At 42.6% G+C, this 18,980-nt stretch overlaps 1 protein-coding gene across 10 annotated transcripts in view; it reads left to right on the forward strand.

The window, feature by feature from the left end:
- Positions 1-527: 527 nt before the first annotated feature.
- Positions 528-18,980, forward strand: part of gpat3 (glycerol-3-phosphate acyltransferase 3) — a 64,971-nt gene continuing 46,518 nt past the window's right edge. Inside the window, exons 1-4 of one of the 10 annotated variants that reach the window (XM_073042587.1) lie at positions 528-761; positions 2,484-2,657; positions 11,127-11,193; positions 13,545-13,848. In XM_073042587.1, the coding sequence (XP_072898688.1) occupies positions 2,514-2,657; positions 11,127-11,193; positions 13,545-13,848 (515 nt within the window). In that variant the 5' untranslated portion in view covers positions 528-761; positions 2,484-2,513. The other 9 variants (XM_073042592.1, XM_073042589.1, XM_073042586.1 and 6 more) reach the window with 9 other exon arrangements.

Here is an 18,980-nt window from a genome sequence, read left to right on the forward strand (position 1 = left end):
TTATCTTCCAACAATATGTAAAAGGAGTTGACATTTTATAATGAAATGCAAACATCTCTCTATCTTTTTTCTCATTGGGAGTCAAACTGATCTGTACGTGGTGATATCTAAGGTCTAGTTAAAGGAATTTGCCTTTATATGGTATCTCATATGGTATACCTGCCAATTATTCTGAGAAATGGAAATGTGATGGGTACGTTATGTACAAGGGAATATATAACTATATGTTTGATGGTGTTGGATGGACATAAAGAAAATATTGGCCAAGCCATCTGGCCAGTATCTAAACCACGGCTCCCCAATTCTGATTTTACTTTACATTGGGTCAACTCACTTTACTGTATTATATACGGTATGTTGCCTCATCTCGCCTCGCGGCAGTTTTGCTGTTTCATTAGCATGGTCTATTTTCTACGAGGCCAAATTGCTAGCGCAACCCAACAGGGAGCCGGACGGATTCAAACGCTAGATCATTCGCCTCGCAATCCAGTGCTGATGCCACTACACCGCCGCTGGGGGTGGGGGGTTGGTGGTTGGTGTGTGTGTGTGCGCGCGAATGTGAAAGAACATTATCAGAACTGCAAGACTGAGTGACAATGTGTTCGTAGAAAACGTAGACAAACAGAACGGAGGAGTTTAAATTACCGAGAAAATCAAACGGGAGTTAGCGACAGGATCACTGGTATGTTCGGCTCTCAGCACAGTCACCCACTCCCTAGGCTCCCGAACTCCACTCTCATTGCTGGTTTTGCTGAGCCTCGGTAAGTCCGGGAGTGACGGGAAACTAACGAGTTGGGAGTTCCGGATGGGCGGGGTAAGAAGCCGATGAACTCTGGACTCGAGTAAACCCGGAGTAAGAAACCGATCCGGTTTTGGAGCGAGCGAAGGGAGTGTATTGGAGGGTCGGGAGTCGGAGTAGGTCTAGGACCGAGCCCGTAGTGAGGTTGAAGACCTAGTCTGGGTCCGGAGTGAGAGAAAGGAATAGGAAGCAAAACCGGAGCAAGAATGCCAAGAGCCGGAGCCGGAGCCGGAGCCGGAGCCCGAGCCTGAGCCTGAGCCTGCCTGTGATCCATTCGTCCTGTAGCAAGGCTCATTTTAATTGGCAAAATTGGATCGTTTTAGCCATTCCCCGCGGCAACCGCTTGTCAGAGAGCGCTGCCACTTGTCATCGGGGAGGGGAGCTGGTTCCAAGATACGGTGCAGTCACTGTTCCGGTCGGTGTGTTGATGGGTGGTACATCCCTTTTCTCCCAATGGTGATAAGAGAAGTGGGCTGTCAGGATTCCTCACAAAATGCTGGAGGGACTCCGCAGACCTGACAGCCGAAGGGCTTCGGCCCGAAATCTTGACTGTACTCTTTACTATAGATGCTGCCGGGCCTGCTGAGTTCCTCCAGCACTTTGTGTGTTGCTCAGATTTCCAGCATCTGCAGATTTTCTCTTGTTTGTGTCAGAAATGCACAATGGGCTGGGCATACCCCCCAGTATATGACTCCCACCGCGATGGGCAAATCCCTATTGGTTTGGGGTAGATTCCTCCCAGGTCTCCAGTGATCTTTGGGGTGCATATACATTTTATCATCCAGTTTCCACGAGGGTGGTTTACTGTGTGGCTTTCCGCTCCTGCCATATTGGGAAGCAAAGGTATCGTAGGTTCCCTTTAAACAGTGTTGAGGTTCATTCCTGTATTGGTATGAGTACGAGTCCCGAGGTCTACGGTAAATAGCAGTGTTTTGTCAACTTTCAGTGCTTTCTCTTGCACAGTATTGGGGCTTGACTTCACCTTGTTAACGCAACCTGCTTTAAAACGGGTGCTCCAAGTTCTTTGTATCACAGTGACATAGCAAGTAGAGCCGCTACTCCACACCAGAGGTGATTGAGGCTCAGTCCTGACCTGTGCTGTTGTCAATGTGGGGTTTATTCAAAGGGTTCAGTTTTGTTCCACATCCCAAAGATGTGCGGCTTTGTAAGCAGCGACTGTAAATTGCCTTCGGTGTAAGTGGGCGGCAGAAGCTGGAGGAAGTTGATACCATTGTGGCCAAATGGATTACGGGTAAATTAGTGAAGGCATAGGATTACTCTGAGCTAACATCAACTTGATAGGCTGAATGGCTTCCTTCTGTGTGGTAACTAATTATATGAGAAGTTTCTCCTTTTCTCATCTGTTGTATAGCCTTTATTTTCACCCTTCTGTCACTGTTTCTTTTCAACTTTCTAGGTTTAAACTACTACAGCATCCTCAGAATTTAAAAAAAAATTATTTGAGCAGCTCCGTAAAATCTTTCACCCAGATTTAATCAAGTGACTCAGTGCTAGATTTGATCTAATGTTCGCAATGTGAAGCATTTGGGATGTTTTAGGTGAAGGGTGCCATAAGTTTTTGTGCAGACAGATCTGGGATATTAAACTCATAGCATTTGTGTGTGCAGGAGTGTGTCCCATTCCTGAAGGTCTTCAACTTGCTTTTAACTTGTGTGATCTTCAGGGCAGGACACAGACCTCGGTGCCGCTGTCGATGGAGGGGCTTGGGGGACTTGTGTTGAAGGTGCTGTCAATATGGCTGATCCTAGGGATTACTCTCATTATGTTGCCTGCCATGTTTGGTGTTTCATTGGGAATAACAGAACTTTACATGAAGATTCTGGTCAAGACACTTGAGGTAAGTGCTTTTGTTTAACATGTTAAACAAAATATGTTTAATTTGAAGATCAGTTCTTAAAAATGTCAATGGTGATTTTATCCTTCAAGGCTGCTGATAGTGATTTAACTACAGACTTTTTTTCATATCACCTTAATTCAATTTTAATTGATAACCATTAATATTTACAATTGACCAAGCCATTTATAAAATATAAAATTGGAATTCTATCACCTTTTTCTGCTTGAAGCTCCTTCTAATGTTTACACCTGTCTGTAATTCCTGGACAGAATTCCCTAATTCTGAACTCTTTTACAGCATGATTGCTCTGTATACTTTCAGTTCCCTTGAAATGTATTCAATCAAATTATTCCTTATTTAAATTCCAATTATTTAAGTGCCAGGTTGTATAATTGCTCATAATTTAACCAATGGTAAATTTACAATGCATTCCTTCCAAGTCTATCCTTTCTGTGTTGTCTAGAATAGAATGCCCTGGTCCAGATGTGTTCTAATAAAGGTTTTATACAGCTGTGACATATAAAGAATCAATAATCAGAATCAGGTTTAATGTCACTGCCATATGTCACGCAGTTTGTTGTTGTGCAGCAACAGTACATTGCAATACATAATTAAAATTGATAAATTACAATAAGAAGTACAGCTAAAAAAAACTAAGTGGTGCAAAGAGAGAGCAAAAATAGTGAGGCAGTGTTCATGGGTTCACTGTCCATTCAGAAATCCGAAGGTGGCGGGGACAAAGCTGGTCCTGAAACATTGTATTTGTCTTCAGGCTCCTGGACGGCAGCAATGTGAAGAGGGCAAGTCCTGGGTCCTTAATGATGGATCCCATCTTTCTGAGGCATCGATTTTAGGTGTCCTCAAAGCTGGGGAGGCTAGTACCTGCGATAGAACCGACTGAGCTTACAAATTTCTGCAGCTTTTTCTCTTCCTGTGCAGTGACCCCTCCATACCACACGCCATACAAGCAGTTAGAAAGCTCTCCATTGTACATCTGTAGAAAGTTGCTGGAGTCCTTGGTGACATATCAAGTATCCCCAAACACCTAAGAAAATATAGCTACTGTTGTGCCTTCTTTGTAATTGCATTAATATGTTAGGCTCAGGATAGATCTTCAGAGATGTTGACACCCAGGAACCTGAAACTGCTGACCCTTCGCTGAGGGCTGATGTGTGTTCCTTGACATCCCCTTCCTGATGACCACAGTCAATTCCGAGATCTTACTGACTTTGAGGGCAAGGTTGGTGTTGCAACACCACTCAACCAGTTAATCAGTCTTGCTCCTGTACTCCTCCTCATCACCATCTGAAATTCTGCCAACATAGTTGTGTCATCGGCAAATTTATAGATGGCATTTGAGCTGTGCCTAATTGTGCAGTCATGAGTGTAGAAGGAGTTATAGCAGTGGGTTAAGCATACATCCTTGAGGTGAGCCAGTGTTGGTTGTCAGCCCAAAGGAGATGCTATTGCCGATCTGTACAGACTGTGGTCTCCTGGTGAGGAAGTCCACTGGCAGAGGGAGGTAGAGAGGCCCAGGTTTTGGAGCTTGTTGATTAGAACTGAGGCATGATTGTGTTGAATGCTGAGCTGTAGTCAATAAACAACAGCCTGATGTAGGTATTGCTACACAGAAAATGAATCTCAGGATTGTATATGGTGACATGTGCACTTTTGATAATAAATTTACTTCGAACTCTATTCTGCATTCTGTTACTGCTTTCCTCTTGTACTACCTCGATGTACTGATGTGATGAAGTTATGTGTCTGGATAGTATGTGTGACAATCATAAACTAATATATCAGTTTATTTTCTGCATCTATTCATGCTATTGCAATGATGTGTTTGCATGATGTCCTCAATCTCTTTAGATCCAGTGTCCCTATCTTAATGTCATTAGGCAGGTTGGATACATACCTTTCTGTCTGATCATCCAGTGCATTTACATCAAAGTAGATAGTTGGGGCCACATTGCAGATAATGGGAAGTTTTTTTTTAATGGAACTGATATTGAATGAAAATATTGTTGACAGATATTTCTTAATTGGTAAGTTTGTTTGAATTTACATTGGTACTATTAGAAACATGAAGTTTGTCAGTTCGAGACTGCTGTACATTTATTGTTCATTTCACCTTCTGTTTCTCTCTTGGTACATTTCAGATTTGTGCAGCCCCTTTTTGTAGGAAAGAACTTAATTTTTTACTTAATGATATTTAAAAAGATTCAGTTACGTGCAGTAAACTGATATTGTTCATGTAGGTTATTAGGTTTGTGTGGTGTGGAACCAAACTGTTTGTAACTCCAGTCCAATGGGCATCCCTTGTTGCATTTGCAGATTTCACAGGGTGGAGAATGGTTGGCTACCAAGCTCTCTTAAATACCTTGAGTTAGGCACCAGGCAATGTGAGTGGATGTTGGCTGAGAAGAGATCCTTGCTATGATATTATGCTGCCCTGCATTCCAGCTGTTCCTTGTTTTTATTTCCACATTAACCCCCATCTCCCACATTTTCCAAACCCCATCTCATCCTTCCTCTCTAACCTCCCCTCTCCCACTGTATCCTTGTGATATAATTGAAGTAAGTAGAGCAAATGAAAACAAAAAATAAATACTGGGGAAGCATGTTGTAACAAGTGGGTGGAAGTAATTTTACACTTGTCTCTTCTTGTTGCAACATGGTGTTCTTTGCATTTAGTTTTTCATATTTCTACTTGGGTAAAAGAAATTTCCTTCCAAAGTAGACATTTGTTATAAACCCTTCTAGAACAGTGATTGCCACTGAGATACAGTTTTAGCCTTGTATAATGTTTATAAGAAAATTACATTTCAATCTTTCAAATGCTTTGATAACTCTGAAAAGGGAAAATAACCTTGAATAATCTTGCTGTATTTTTCTCTTGACATATTGGCAGTTTACTTTAAACTTTCAATGCAGGAACAGACTTCAGGACTATGAATCATAGCATTCAATGGCTATCCTATTAAATCTTTCAGCCCTTTATGTTGTGGGAGAGCAGCAGGGGAGTAGGATGTAATGTTGTGATTGACATTTGATAATGGCATAATTCAGATTGAAATAAACTTGAGATTGGTCTGTGTATAAGTCGAATAACCCACTAAAGATGCAGTATAGTTCATTATGTGGCACAGATTAGTGTCTTTGATTTCTTTTATTCTTTTTGATGTTAGGAGAGTAAATATTTTTTAAAGCAGGACTAAACCAGTGCATTTGACAATGTACCCCATGCAAGGCTTACTGAGAAAGTAAGGAGGCATGGGATCCAAGGGGACATTGCTTTGTGGATCCAGAACTGGCTTGCCCACAGAAGGCAAAGAGTGGTTGTAGACGGGTCATATTCTGTATGGAGGTCAGTGACCAGTGGTGTGCCTCAGGGATCTGTTCTGGGACCCTTACTCCTCGTGATTTTTATAAATGACCTGGATGAGGAAGTGGAGGGATGGGTTAATAAGTTTGCTGATGACACAAATGTTGGAGGTGTTGTGGATAGTTTGGAGGGCTTTCAGAGGTTACAGCGGGACATTGATAGGATGCCAAACTGAGCCAAAAAGTGGCAGATGGAGTTCAACCTGGATAAGTGTGAAGTGGTTCATTTTGGTAGGTCAAGTATGATGGCAGAATATAGTATTAATGGTAAGACTCTTGGCAGTGTGGAGGATCGGAGGGATCTTGGGGTCCGAGTCCATAGGACGCTCAAAGCAATGTGCAGGTTGACTCTGTGGTTAAGAAGGTGTATGGTGTATTGGCGTTCATCAATCGTGGGATTGAGTTTAAGAGTTGAGAGGTAATGTTGCAGCTATATAGGATGCTGGTCAGACCCCACTTGGAGTACTGTGCTCAGTTCTGGTTGCCTCACCACAGGAAAGATGTGGAAACCATAGAAAGGGTGCAGAGGAGATTTACAAGGATTTACAGACCAATCTCAAACCTGGTTTGGGCAGCATGCCTTATGAAAACAAGTTGAGTGAACTTGGCCTTTTCTCCTTGAAGCGAAGGAGGATGAGAGGTGACCTCATAGAGGTGGATAAGATGATGAGAGTGATTGATCATGTGGATAGTCAGAGGCTTTTTCCCAGGGCTGAAATGGTTGCCACAAGAGGACACAGGTTTAAGGTGCTGGGGAGTAGGTGCAGAGGAGATGTCAGGGGTAAGTTTTTTATGCAGATTGTAGTGAGTGCGTGGAATGGGCTGCTGGCAATGGTGGTGGAGGCAGATACGATAGGGTCTTTTAAGAGACTTTTGGATGGGTACATGAAGCTTAGAAAAATAGAGGGCTATAGGTAAGCCTAGTAATTTCTAAGGTAGGGACATGTTCGGCACAACTTTGTGGGCCAAAAGGCCTGTATTGTGCTGTAGGTTTTCTATGTTTCTATGTTTCTAAATAGTCAAGATGAAAGAGAAAGTTGGAGAGTGTATGGATTATTTTACAGAGGCACATACGCTATTTGCAACAACAAGCCCCTGCAAGTGAAAGCAAACACCTCTCCCTATACCACCATACACAACTTAAACTAGTATGAGACCATGGCCATAAGATACAGGAGCAGAATTAAGCAATTTGGCCCATCAAGTCTTCTCAACCATTTCAATATGGCTGATCCATTTTCCCTCTCAGCCCCAATCTCCTACCATCTCCCCATATCCCATCATGTTCTGACTAATTAAGACTCTGTCAACCTCTGCCTTAAATATACCCAATGACTTGGCCTCCACAGCTGCCTGTGGCAACAAATTCCACAGATTCATGATTCTCTGGGATGAAGAAATTCCTCCTCATCACCGTTCTAACATGACAAGCTTCTATTCTGAGGCGATTCTCTGGTCTTGGACTCCCTCACCATAGGAAACATCCACTCTTTCAAGGCTGTTCAAAATTTGTTAAGTTCAATAAAGTCATCCCTCATCCATCATTTGAATTCCAGTGAGTAGAGGCCCAGAGCTGTCAAACACTCTTTATATGACAAGCCTTTAAATGCCAGTATCATTTTTTGTGAACCTCCTTTGAACCCTCTCCAATGTCAGCACATCCATTCTTAGGTAAGGGGCTCAAAATTGCTCATAATATTCCAAGTGAGGCCTCCCCAGTGCTTTATAAAGTCTCAACATTACATCCTTGCTTTTATATTCTAATCTTCTTCAAATGAATGCCAACATTCCATTTACCTACCTCACCATCGATTCAACCTGCAAATTATCTTTAGGGAATCCTGCAGGAGGACTCCCAAATCAGTTTGCTCCTCTGATTTTTTAGTATTCTCTCCACTTAGAAAATGGTCTACTCTTTTATTTCTTCTACCAAAGTGCATAAATATACACTTCCCGACAATGTATTCTATCTGCCTCTTCTCCTAATCTGTCTAAGTCCTTCTGTATCCTCTCAACTTCCTCAAAACTATCTGTCCCTCCACCTACATATCATCCACAAATTTTGCCACAAAGCCATCAAGTCCGTCTTCCAAATCATTGATATATAACATAAAAAGGATCAGTCCCAACACAGACCCCAGTGGAACACCACTAGTCACTGGCAGCCATCCAGAAAAGGCTCCCTTTATTCCCACTCTTTGCCTCTTGCCAATCAGCCACTGCTTTATCCATTCTAGTATCTTTCCTGTGATACCATAGGCTCTTAACTTTTTAAGCAGTCTCATGTGTTGCACTTTGTCAAACGCTTTGTGAAAATCCAAGTATACAACATCCACTGATTCACCTGTCTATTCTTCTCATTACTTCTTTGAAGAATCCCAACAGATTTGTTAGGCAATATTTTTCCTTAAGGAGACCATGCTGACAATGGCCTATTTTATCTTGCCTCCAAGTACCCTGAAGCCATATCCTTAACCATCTACTCCAACATCTTCCCAACCACTGAAGTCAGACTAACTGACTTGTAATTTCCTTTCTTCTGCCTCTCTCCCTTCCTGAAGAGTGGAGTGACATTTGCAATTTTTCATTCCTCTGGAACCATACCAGAATCAATTGATTCTGGAAAGAAAATAACTAATGCCTCCACTATCCCTTCAGCCACCTCTTTCAGAATTCTGGAGTGTATACCAGCTGGTCCAGGTGACTTAATCTACCTTCGGACATTTTAGTTTCCCAAGAACCTTTTCCCTAGTAACAGCAACTTTGCAGACTTCTGATCCCTGATACTCTCAAACCTTTGGCATATTACTAGTGTCTTCTATAGTGAAGACTGTGGCAAAATACATATTCAGTTCATCTGCCATTTCATTGTCCCCCATTACTACCTTTCACATGTCATTTTCCAGTGTTCCAATATCCACTCTTGCCTTCTGATGGTTTTTAAAAGCTTCCCAATTCTCTAACTTCCCACTAATTTTTGCTCTATTATTTAGCCTCTCTTTGGCTTTTGTGTTGGCTTTGACTTCTCTTGTTAGCAATGGTTGTGTCATCTTGTCTTTAGAATAGTTCTTCCTCTTTGAGATGTATATATCCTGTGCCTTCTGAAATGCATCCAAAACTTCCAGTTGTTGCTGTTCTGGTATCATCAGTTTTGACCAGCTCCTATCTCGTGCCTCTATAGTTCCCTTTTCTCCATAGTATACTGATACATCTGACTTTAGCTTCTTCTTCTCAAATTGCAAGGTGAATTCTACCATATCATGATCACTTGGTGCTAAGGGTTTCTTTACCTTAAGCTCTCTAATCAATTCTGGTTCATTGCACAACACTAGATTAGCTGATCTCTTAGTGTGCTCAACCACATTCTGCTCTATAATGCCATTTCATAGGCTTTCTAGAAAGTCTCCCTCTTGGAATCCAGCACAAACCTGATTTTCCCAATCTACCACCATATTGAAATCCCACATGACTATGATAACTTTTGGCATGCATTTTCTATTTCCCTTTGCAATTTGTAGCCAACATCCTCATTACTCTTTGGGACCCTGTATTAGGGTCTTTTTATCCTTGCAGTTTCTTAGCTGTACCCACAATGATTCAACATCTGTCGACCCTATGTCACTTCTTTCTAATGATTTGACTTTATTTTTTTTACCAACAGAGCCACACCTTCCCCTCTGCCTACCTGCTTGTCCTTTTGATACAATATGTATCCTTGGATGTTAAACTCCCAGCTGTGATCCTCTTTCAGCCTTGATTCAGTGATGCCCACAACATCATACATGCCAATCTGTAACCGTGCTACAAGATCATCTACCTTATCCATATACTGTGTGCATTCAAATGTAACACCTTCAATCCTGTGTTCACCCTTTTCAATTTTGTCTTCCTTTTATATTGCAACTCATCCTGTTGACTGAACTTTTCCCCTTTCATCAGCCTCTCCTTGCTAGCAGTCTCACTGCACTCTACCACTATTTGTAAACCAATTACCCCATCCTCAGTGCTATCACTCTGCTTCCTATCATCCCGCCAAATTAGATTAAACCCTGCTGAATGACGCTAGCAAAACTGCCTGCAAGGATATTGGTCACCCTTGGGTTCAGCTGTAATCCGTCCGCTTTGTATACAGAAGAGATCCCAATGATATGTAAATCTGAACCCCTGCCCTCGCACCAGTTCCTCAGCCACATATTTACCTGCTAGATTGTCCTATTCTTACCCTCACTGGCATGTGGCATGGGTAGCAATCCAGAGATTACTAACCTGGTGGTCCTGTTTTTCAGCTGTCTACCTAGCTCCCTGAAAACTCTCTTCACTTTTTCTACCTATGTCATTGGTGTCAATTTGTACCAGGACTTCTGGCTGCTCACCCTCCTCCTTTGTGAATGCTGTGGACCCGATCCAAGACATCCCCGGACCCTGGCACCTGGGAGGTAACATGCCATCCAGGTGTCTCTGTTGCACCCACAGAATCTCATCTCTGTTCCTCTGACTCTGGAACTTCCTATCACCACTGCAGTCCTCTTCACCTCTCTGCTCTCTGGAATCACAGCACCTGACTCAGTGTCAGAGACCAGGTTGCTGTGGCTCCCCCCAGTAGGTCACACCCCTCAACAGTATCTAAACTGTAATACTTATTGAGGGGTATGCCTACAGGACCACTCAGCACTATTCTTTTTCGCCCTTTCTAATGAATTCTGCTCAGCAATTGGTCACAGTCCATCTCCGGAAAAAATTGCTCCGAAGTTCTGCCTTTTGAATCTTGAGTGTGGACCTGATTGAAAAGGTAGCTGTCTTCACTTAGTCCCGCTCAGCAATTGGTTGCAGTCCAACTCCTATGTCACACACCAATCCACCTTGCACTCTCCTGCCATTACTTCACCCCATCAACACTCTCAGTCACACTAGTTTATGGAAGAAAGTATGTAGCTGATTAGCTTCACAATGAGAAGACCTGGTTGGTATTTTCACTATTGCATGTGAATAACACAGGAGTAGTAATCTGTGGAATGGTAATGTATAATTGAAATCTGAGGGTCACATGGACCTGCAACTGATCAAAGTGCTGTTTGCATTTTTTAGTGGGCCACACGGAAAATACAGAAGACAGCCCAGGAGAAGCCTGGCCGATCCTATTCACCCTCCAACGGTAAGGTTTAAATTCATTCTTTTAGGCCTCTGGTAGTGTGCTGGTAAAAAAGCTGTGTTTTAGGTTAACACTTCTTTAAAACTGGAGTAGATGTCTTTTGTGTAGCACATCTCTTATTCAAAATTTATTAAGGACCACCATATATCCTTTCACAAGGAAGGACACAATAGTTAGTTCATAAGACATCATCTTGAATATCTTGGGTCTACTTGTCATAAAATTGGCAGTTACCTGGTGAAAATGGCAGAACTTTTACTATCGTATGTCCCTGTAAAGCATAGACGTCAGAGAGCAGTAGTGCTGGTTCTGAAAAGAAAGTCTAATATCCTGGGTGAATTTATAGGGAGGCTTATCAGTGTTTTGCAATTACAATGTATACAAGAAAGGGAGACACAATTTGTTGTACATTATTGCAAAGTTATTTACTTTACCATATTGGGGATAAATCTTGTGAATAGAAAATATAAAACCATCCTTTCCTGTACTGTATAGGTGTAATTTAGACAACTGCTGGGGGCATTGAAATAAACACTACATCGGTGTGTTTGTGTAGTAGCATACAGGTTAGGAAAGTGTAGTCCACACTTGTAGTTGATGGATATGGTAGGACCCGGCATATTATTAAGGATTTCAGCCCGAAATGTCAATTATACTCTTTTTCATAGATGCTGCCTGGCCTGCTGAGTTCCTCCAGCATTTTCTGTGTGTTACATATTACTAAGTTCACCTCTTGAGTTCTTGCCAAGTTGCTTTGGGTGCATTTTTAGACACTTAGTCCATCTTACTTGTAAATCAACACTATCACAGAAGCCACAATAAAGTAATACTGACGTCAATCATTTTAGTAGTGCGTTATTAGCTTCAACAGCAAGTGACGAAACTCCAAATGTCAACTTTAAGTTGAACCTTGAAATGCATTGGCAACTGTGACTAGATAAGTTTGTATTGTTCTACATGGTTACTAATATTATTACATTATCCTGTAAATTTCACATTGGAGCCATGCAGACCAGGCAATTATACAGAAGTTCAAATGTAAGCAGTTTTCCAGAACATGGGTTAATGTACTGGCTTCAACTACAACTCACACATCATGTATTTTCAAAAACAGACTAATTATAAGAAAGTAAAGTTGTTTCCTACTGTAAACATTGTATGTAACTTCTCTGACTTCTTGTTCTTAAGTAGTAGTAGAATAATAAAGTGACATCAATTTTATCTTCTTGTACAAGCCAATCATTTACTGGTTAACCTGCCACCGACACTGCATGGTTTAATGTAAAAAAAAAGTATCTGCCTTCTCTGCCGCCATGTGTTTTATTAGCAAGATATAACCTATTTCTTTTAAGTATTTGCAGACACATGTTGCATATTGATGCCTTTAAATTTCTGAGGCTTGTTCATATCTTCCTGGGAAGTTGTTGCAGTGTAGAAGAGCAGCAGATACAGAGAGTTTCACAAGAAAAGAATTGGTGAAGTGTAGAGGCATGAGCCTTTGATTCAGTTAAATTGGTGCAAACTGTGGTCTTTGTTTGGTTGGTTGTTTTCCTCCCTGTTGATTATGAAGTACCCTATGCCATATGATCATATAACTGGACAAATTATAGAAGAATGTAAGCTTGGATTTTGACAAGGACTTAAATAATATCAATTGGAAAAGAAGTGAAGGGTTGCTATGAAGCCATCAGACTATTCCAACTGATTTGTTACTGTGCTTCAGGAAAGGAAACCTACCATTCTGGTCTGGTCCAGCTTATCCACCTCATCAATCCTATGCATTGAGTCTTTTGAAATGACAGATTAAAGTCAATTAGTTGCACCTCACCTGCAGGCAATTGGGGATAGATCACTGATGGACATTTGTAGAGTTGACTGTTTTCTGACAAGTGGATTCTTGAGCGATAATTGATCTAAATATTAAGTTGCTTCAAGTTCCAGGAAAGTTTCAACATAACTGAGCTATAAAAGCCATGCAGTGTCTGATCTTTGTGATTAAATTTTATTCCGGTATTGCTCGATGCACAAATACACTCAGTTGCTTTTGGCACATGTTTACTAAAACCTTCTGATAGCCCTGCACTGCCCTTGAGTTCAAGGAATATACAATATAGGCTAATATTCCAGATTCACATTCCCCTGTCCTTCTCCATTGTTTAGACAAATGCATTTTCACCATACAAACTTATCTCTTGCAGTACTTCCCGTGACATGTTTTGCTTTCTCACGCTTGTTCCCTTTGTTGCCTTTCCTCTCACCTATTGTTAGTAATGCGAACTTTTTTTTACCTTGGACTTTCTGATTTGTAAGTTGCAGTTTATAAGAATACGAAAGTGTTCATTGTTGTTTTACAGAAATTATTGAGAAGCGTGATAAAGTCTCCCTGGAAGAAGAGATCACAGAACTGAGGCGATACTCAAGCAGAAGCAAGGCTGTTCCTGAGGGCAACTTTGACCTCTCTGATGTGTTCTACTTCTCAAAGAAAGGATTTGAGGCCATTGTCGAGGATGAAGTGACTACTCGGTTCAGCTCAGAAGAGTTGGTCTTGTGGAACCTGTTAACGAGAACCAATAGAAACTTCCGGTATATCAGTGTTCGACTGACCATCCTCTGGGGTCTGGGAGTTGCCATTCGATATGGGGTCCTCCTGCCCCTGCGGTAAGTGCAAAAGAAGAGACATGGTGCCCAGTGGTTCTGTTTGGTCCCCCATAGTAAAGGAGGCAGTTTGTGAATGCTGTTCAATGGCATCAACACCTTCTATTTCAATAGCAACATTAATCTGGCAAGAGCAACCCAAGTGTCATAGAGTAGTTAATGAGGGAATCCAGACTGGAGTGCAACGGAATAGTCATTAGATAGAGTTTGGGACATAGTGTGCTAATGAGTTGTATGTTTCTGGAAAAAAAAACTTGTATTCTGGTTTTTCCACCTTCAGGAACCCACACCCCCACACTTTTGTTCTTTCTCTGGCCCCTCTACTACTTTAATTCCCTTTCCCACACACCCTGTCTGGTTCCATCCACCTCCCGTGCACCCATTTCACCCACTGGTTCTTCCCCACTCCTCCATCTAGTTCTAGTTTCATCTACCTTTCATTTCTCCCCGAATGGTTCCCGGTATCATCTTCCCTTCTTCTTGGGTTCCACCACGGTAGTCCTTTGTGTCCCTGCTTATCTCTCTCCAGGAGTTGTTTCCACCTCCACACTCCTGACTCTATCTTCAGTCTTGCTGCAGGGCTTCAACCCATAACATTAACAGTTCCTGTTCTCTCCCAGCACCCTCCCACAATAGATGCTGCTCAAACTGCTGAGTGCCTCCGGAAGATTGTTGCTCTGAGTGAAACTGTTCCACCTTTATGGGAGTCACCTATGACAGTCCATGTAGTTGCTCCCTTTTTAAAACACTGACCGTATTCTGCCTGTTGTCAGCTGATGTCTCTCCTTAGTCTTGACTTTGTACCTTCCTCACATATTTTTTGTCTTTAAGCCTTGTTTTCCTTTTTGACTTGTGCTGTCTTGGATCTCCCTCTTCTTTAGTATACCTTTCCCTGGTAGTAGGCAGCCGTCGATCCCAGGGCACAACTCTGGGCGGGAAGATTTGAAGAACCGGCTGTTGCCCATGCAGCGGGTTCTCCCTCTCTACATCACTGATGAAGTCCAAGGGAAGGGCAAGTGTCAATACAGCTTGGCACCAGTGCTGTCGCAGAGGCTGCCAGGGTGAAGTTGTAACCAACATCAAACTGCCTTAGGCACCCTGGTTCCAGATTCTTTTTTCGGGGTTTACTCCCAAAGACTTTCCCATGGGTGGGTCTGGCCGCAAGGCAGAAGAAGTTTAAAATCAGAGTTTTCCTTCTCCTAAGTGGGCTGCCATCCAAGGTTGATGAGCCCCACCTGACTGAGGTTCTCAACTATATGCCCCAATAATGTGACTCTTTTGAAGTTATCAGTTGTATTATCTATGGAAAAGACTATAGTCGATGTTTTGGGCCGAGACCCTTCAGTAGGACTGGAAAGAAGAAAGATGAGTAGGTTTAAAAGGTGGGGGAGGTGAGAGAGAAACACGAGGTGATAGGTGAAACTGGGAGTGGGAGGGGTGGGAAGTAGATTGGTGAAAGAGATACAGGGCTGGAGAAGGGAGGATCTAATAGGAGAGGACAGAAGGCCATGGAAGAAAGAAAAAGGGGAGGAGCACCAGAGGGAGACAATGGCCAGGTAAGGAGATGAGGTGAGAGAGGGAAATGTGGATGGGAATTGGGTGAAGGGCGAGTCCATTACTAGAAGTTCAAGAAATCGATGTTCATACTATCAGGTTGGAAGCTACCTAGATGGAATACAAGGTGTTGTTCCTCCAACCTGAGTGTGGCCTCATTAAGACAGTAGAGGAGGCCATGGATAGACATATTGGAATAGGACTGGGAAATGGAATTAAAATGGGTGGCCACTGGGAGATCCCGCTTCTTCTGGTGGATTGAGTGTAGGTGCTCGGCAAATCACCCGGTGTGGCCTTCTGTACAACGTAGATTGGGAGTATATATTATGTCCGGTGCTTCCGGTGTGCCCTCCTGTATTTCGGTGAGACCCGACATAGATTGGAAAACTGCTTTGTTGAGCACCCACGCTCTGTCCGCAGCAGATGCGGATCTCCCTGTGGCCACCCATTTTAATTCCACTTCCCATTCCCATTCTGATATGACAATCCATGGCCTCCTCTGCTGTTGGGGTGAGGCCACACTCGGGTTGGAAGAACAACATCTTGAATTCTGTCCGAGTAGCCTCCAACCTGATGGCATGAACATCGATTTCCTGAACTTCCGGTAATGGCCCAGCCCCTTCACCATTCCCCATCCCCTTTGCCCCCTCTCACCTTATTTCCTTGCCTGCCCATTGCCTCCCTCTGGTGCTCCTTCCCCTTTTTTCTTTATTCCATGGCCTTCTGACCTCTCCTATTAGCTTCCGTTTTCTCCAGCCCTTTATCTCTTCCACCAATCTATCCCAGTTCTTTACTTCACCCCTCCCTCTCCAGGTTATCACCTTGTGTTTCCTTTTAGATCTACTCCTCATCTTTTTTTCTCCAGTCCTGCTGAAGGGTCTCAGCCTGAAGCGTCAATTGTACTCTTTATCATAGACGCTGGCTAGCCTGCTGAGTTCCTCCAGCGTTTTGTGTGTGTTGCTTAAATATGATTGGTACAGTGTGAATCAAACATGCGGTCAGAGTCCATGTTGTTATCAGTTTCTATTTCACCATAAAATTCCAGAATTATCAAAATATTTGGAAATACCTATCATGTTTATTACATAACTGCGTGATGCTATTGCATCTATCAGGGTTATAAAACGACTGAAGTTTGTACGGCAGCCAGTATGTGCTAGGATGCAATGGGACGTTCCAAGTTTTTTTCAAATGAACCAATATTTTCAAATAGTTTACAGGGTGGGAAAGGAAAGCAGCCATAGATGAACAGACATTTTTAAAAATAATTATTCCCCTGGTTAGTCAATGATGATAGTTTACAAGCTGGCAAAAAGGGAATAGGAAAAGACCATTCAGCCTCTTGATCTCTTCCTACCATTTTAAGTTGATTGAAGTTGATCCATAACACAACGTCTATGTACCCTGCTTTGTTCCATTTCCTACAATGCTCTTAACCTACCATCTGATCACGGAATGATAACTACAGCTGACTCACATCTTCCGTCTTTCAGGTTTCAGCACCAGACCTCTTCGTTGAGTACCTTCGATCTAACTGCAAAAAGCAGGATTTCCCAGTGGCCAGCTATTTAATTCCAATCCCCATTCCCATTCTGACATGTTAGTCCATGACCTCCTCTACTGCCATGATGAGGGCACTCTCCTGGGTTGGAGAAGTAACACCTCCTATCTGGGTTGCTTCCAAGCTGATGGCATGGACAATGATTTCTCCAATTTCTGCTAATTTTTCCCCTCTTCCTCTTGCCTCTTTTCTATCAACCCTCCCTGTTGCCCCTCCTTGTTCCCTTTCTCCCATGCTCCACGCTCATCTCCTATCAGATTCCCTTTTCTCTAAACATGTATCAGCTCGCAGCTTCTTACTTCGCACACCCCTTTCCCATCCACCTGGCTTCACCTATCACCTCATTCCCCTCCCCACACCTTTTTATTCTGGCTTCTTCCCCCTTCCTTTCCCATCCCGATGAACAGTCTCAGCCCGAAACGTGTGGCACCTTGTGATATGATGTTCTTACTGCTATGTTCCAGTAGTTGCCAGGTGTCAGACTAGTGAAATTTAACACAATTTTAATGACCAACAACAATGTGCCTTTAAATAACATTTTAACTAGTTGTAAACCTGTTGTAAAATCTGACCATATTTATAGCATGTAGATATTATTTTGCTTGTTTTGGCATCACTGCTTGTTTTTCTGCTCAAACGTCCCCCGCCAATTTTGATTGGTGTCTCAAACTCATTGTCCTTGACTTCTGCAGGCCTCAAAAACTAATTGGCACTTGGTTGTGTTTTCAATGTGTACTTGCCAAGGCTAAACAAATGAAAAGCTGAAATAGTTTATTATAATGATCACAGTGGCCAATCATTTTACTATAAATTGTGCGCGTACAACCGTCAGAACTGCATCAGTGGAAGTAGAACTTTGATATAAGTGACAGCAAAGAGCGTACAGGACTGGAGGGAAATTGAATCCTTTGATGTTTGAGCTGATTTATACAGCGCAATATTTGTCTGATGTTTCTCCTTAACCTTTTTAAAAGTAGTGTGAAGGCCAGCAATCTAACTTTGTCCTGAAAGTTCACAATACCCTTAAAGATGCTGTTGCTCCAAAACTGAATTTGCAGCAGCAATAGACAATAGACAATAGGTACAGGAGTAGGCCATTTGGCCCTTCTAGCCAGCACCGCCATTCACTGTGATCATGGCTGATCATACACAATCAGTACCCTGTTCCTGCCCTCTCCCCATATCCCTTGACCCCGCTATCTATAAGAGCTCTATCTAACTCTCTCTTGAATGCATCCAGAGACTTGGCCTCCACTGCCTTCTGGCGCAGAGCATTCCACATATCCACCACTCTCTGGGTGAAAAAGTTTTTCTGCATCTCAGTTCTAAATGGCCTACCCCTTATTCTTAAACTGTGGCCTCTAGTTCTGGACTCACCCATCAGCGGGAACATGCTTCCTGCCTCCAGCGTGTCCAATCCCTTAATAACCTTATATGTCTCAATCAGATCCCCTCTTATCCTTCTAAATTCCAGTGTATACAAGCCCAGTCGCTCCAATCTTTCAACATATGACAGTCCCGCCATTCCGGGAATTAACCTTGTGAACCTACGCTGCACTCCCTCAATAGCAAGAATGTCCTTCCTCAAATTTGGAGACCAAAACTGCACACAATACTCCAGGTGGGGTCTCACCAGGACTCTGTACAGCTGCAGAAGGACCTCTTTAATCCTATACTCAATTCCTCTTGTTATAAAGGCCAGCATGCCATTAGCTTTCTTCACTGCCTGCTTGCTTTCATTGACTGATGTACAAGAACACCTAGATCTCGTTGGTCTTCCCCTTTTCCTAACTTGACTCCATTTAGATAGTAATCTGCCTTCCTGTCCTTGCCACCAAAGTGGATAACCTCACATTTATCCACATTAAACTGCATCTGCCATACATTTGCCCACTCACCTAACCTGTCCAAGTCACCCTGCATTCTCATAACATCTTCCTGACATTTCACACTGCCACCCAGCTTTGTCTCATCAGCAAATTTGCTAATGTTACTTTTAATCCCGTCATCTAAATCATTA

Source organism: Hemitrygon akajei, chromosome 4, assembly GCF_048418815.1.
Source record: "Hemitrygon akajei chromosome 4, sHemAka1.3, whole genome shotgun sequence".
Classification (NCBI taxonomy): domain Eukaryota; kingdom Metazoa; phylum Chordata; class Chondrichthyes; order Myliobatiformes; family Dasyatidae; genus Hemitrygon; species Hemitrygon akajei.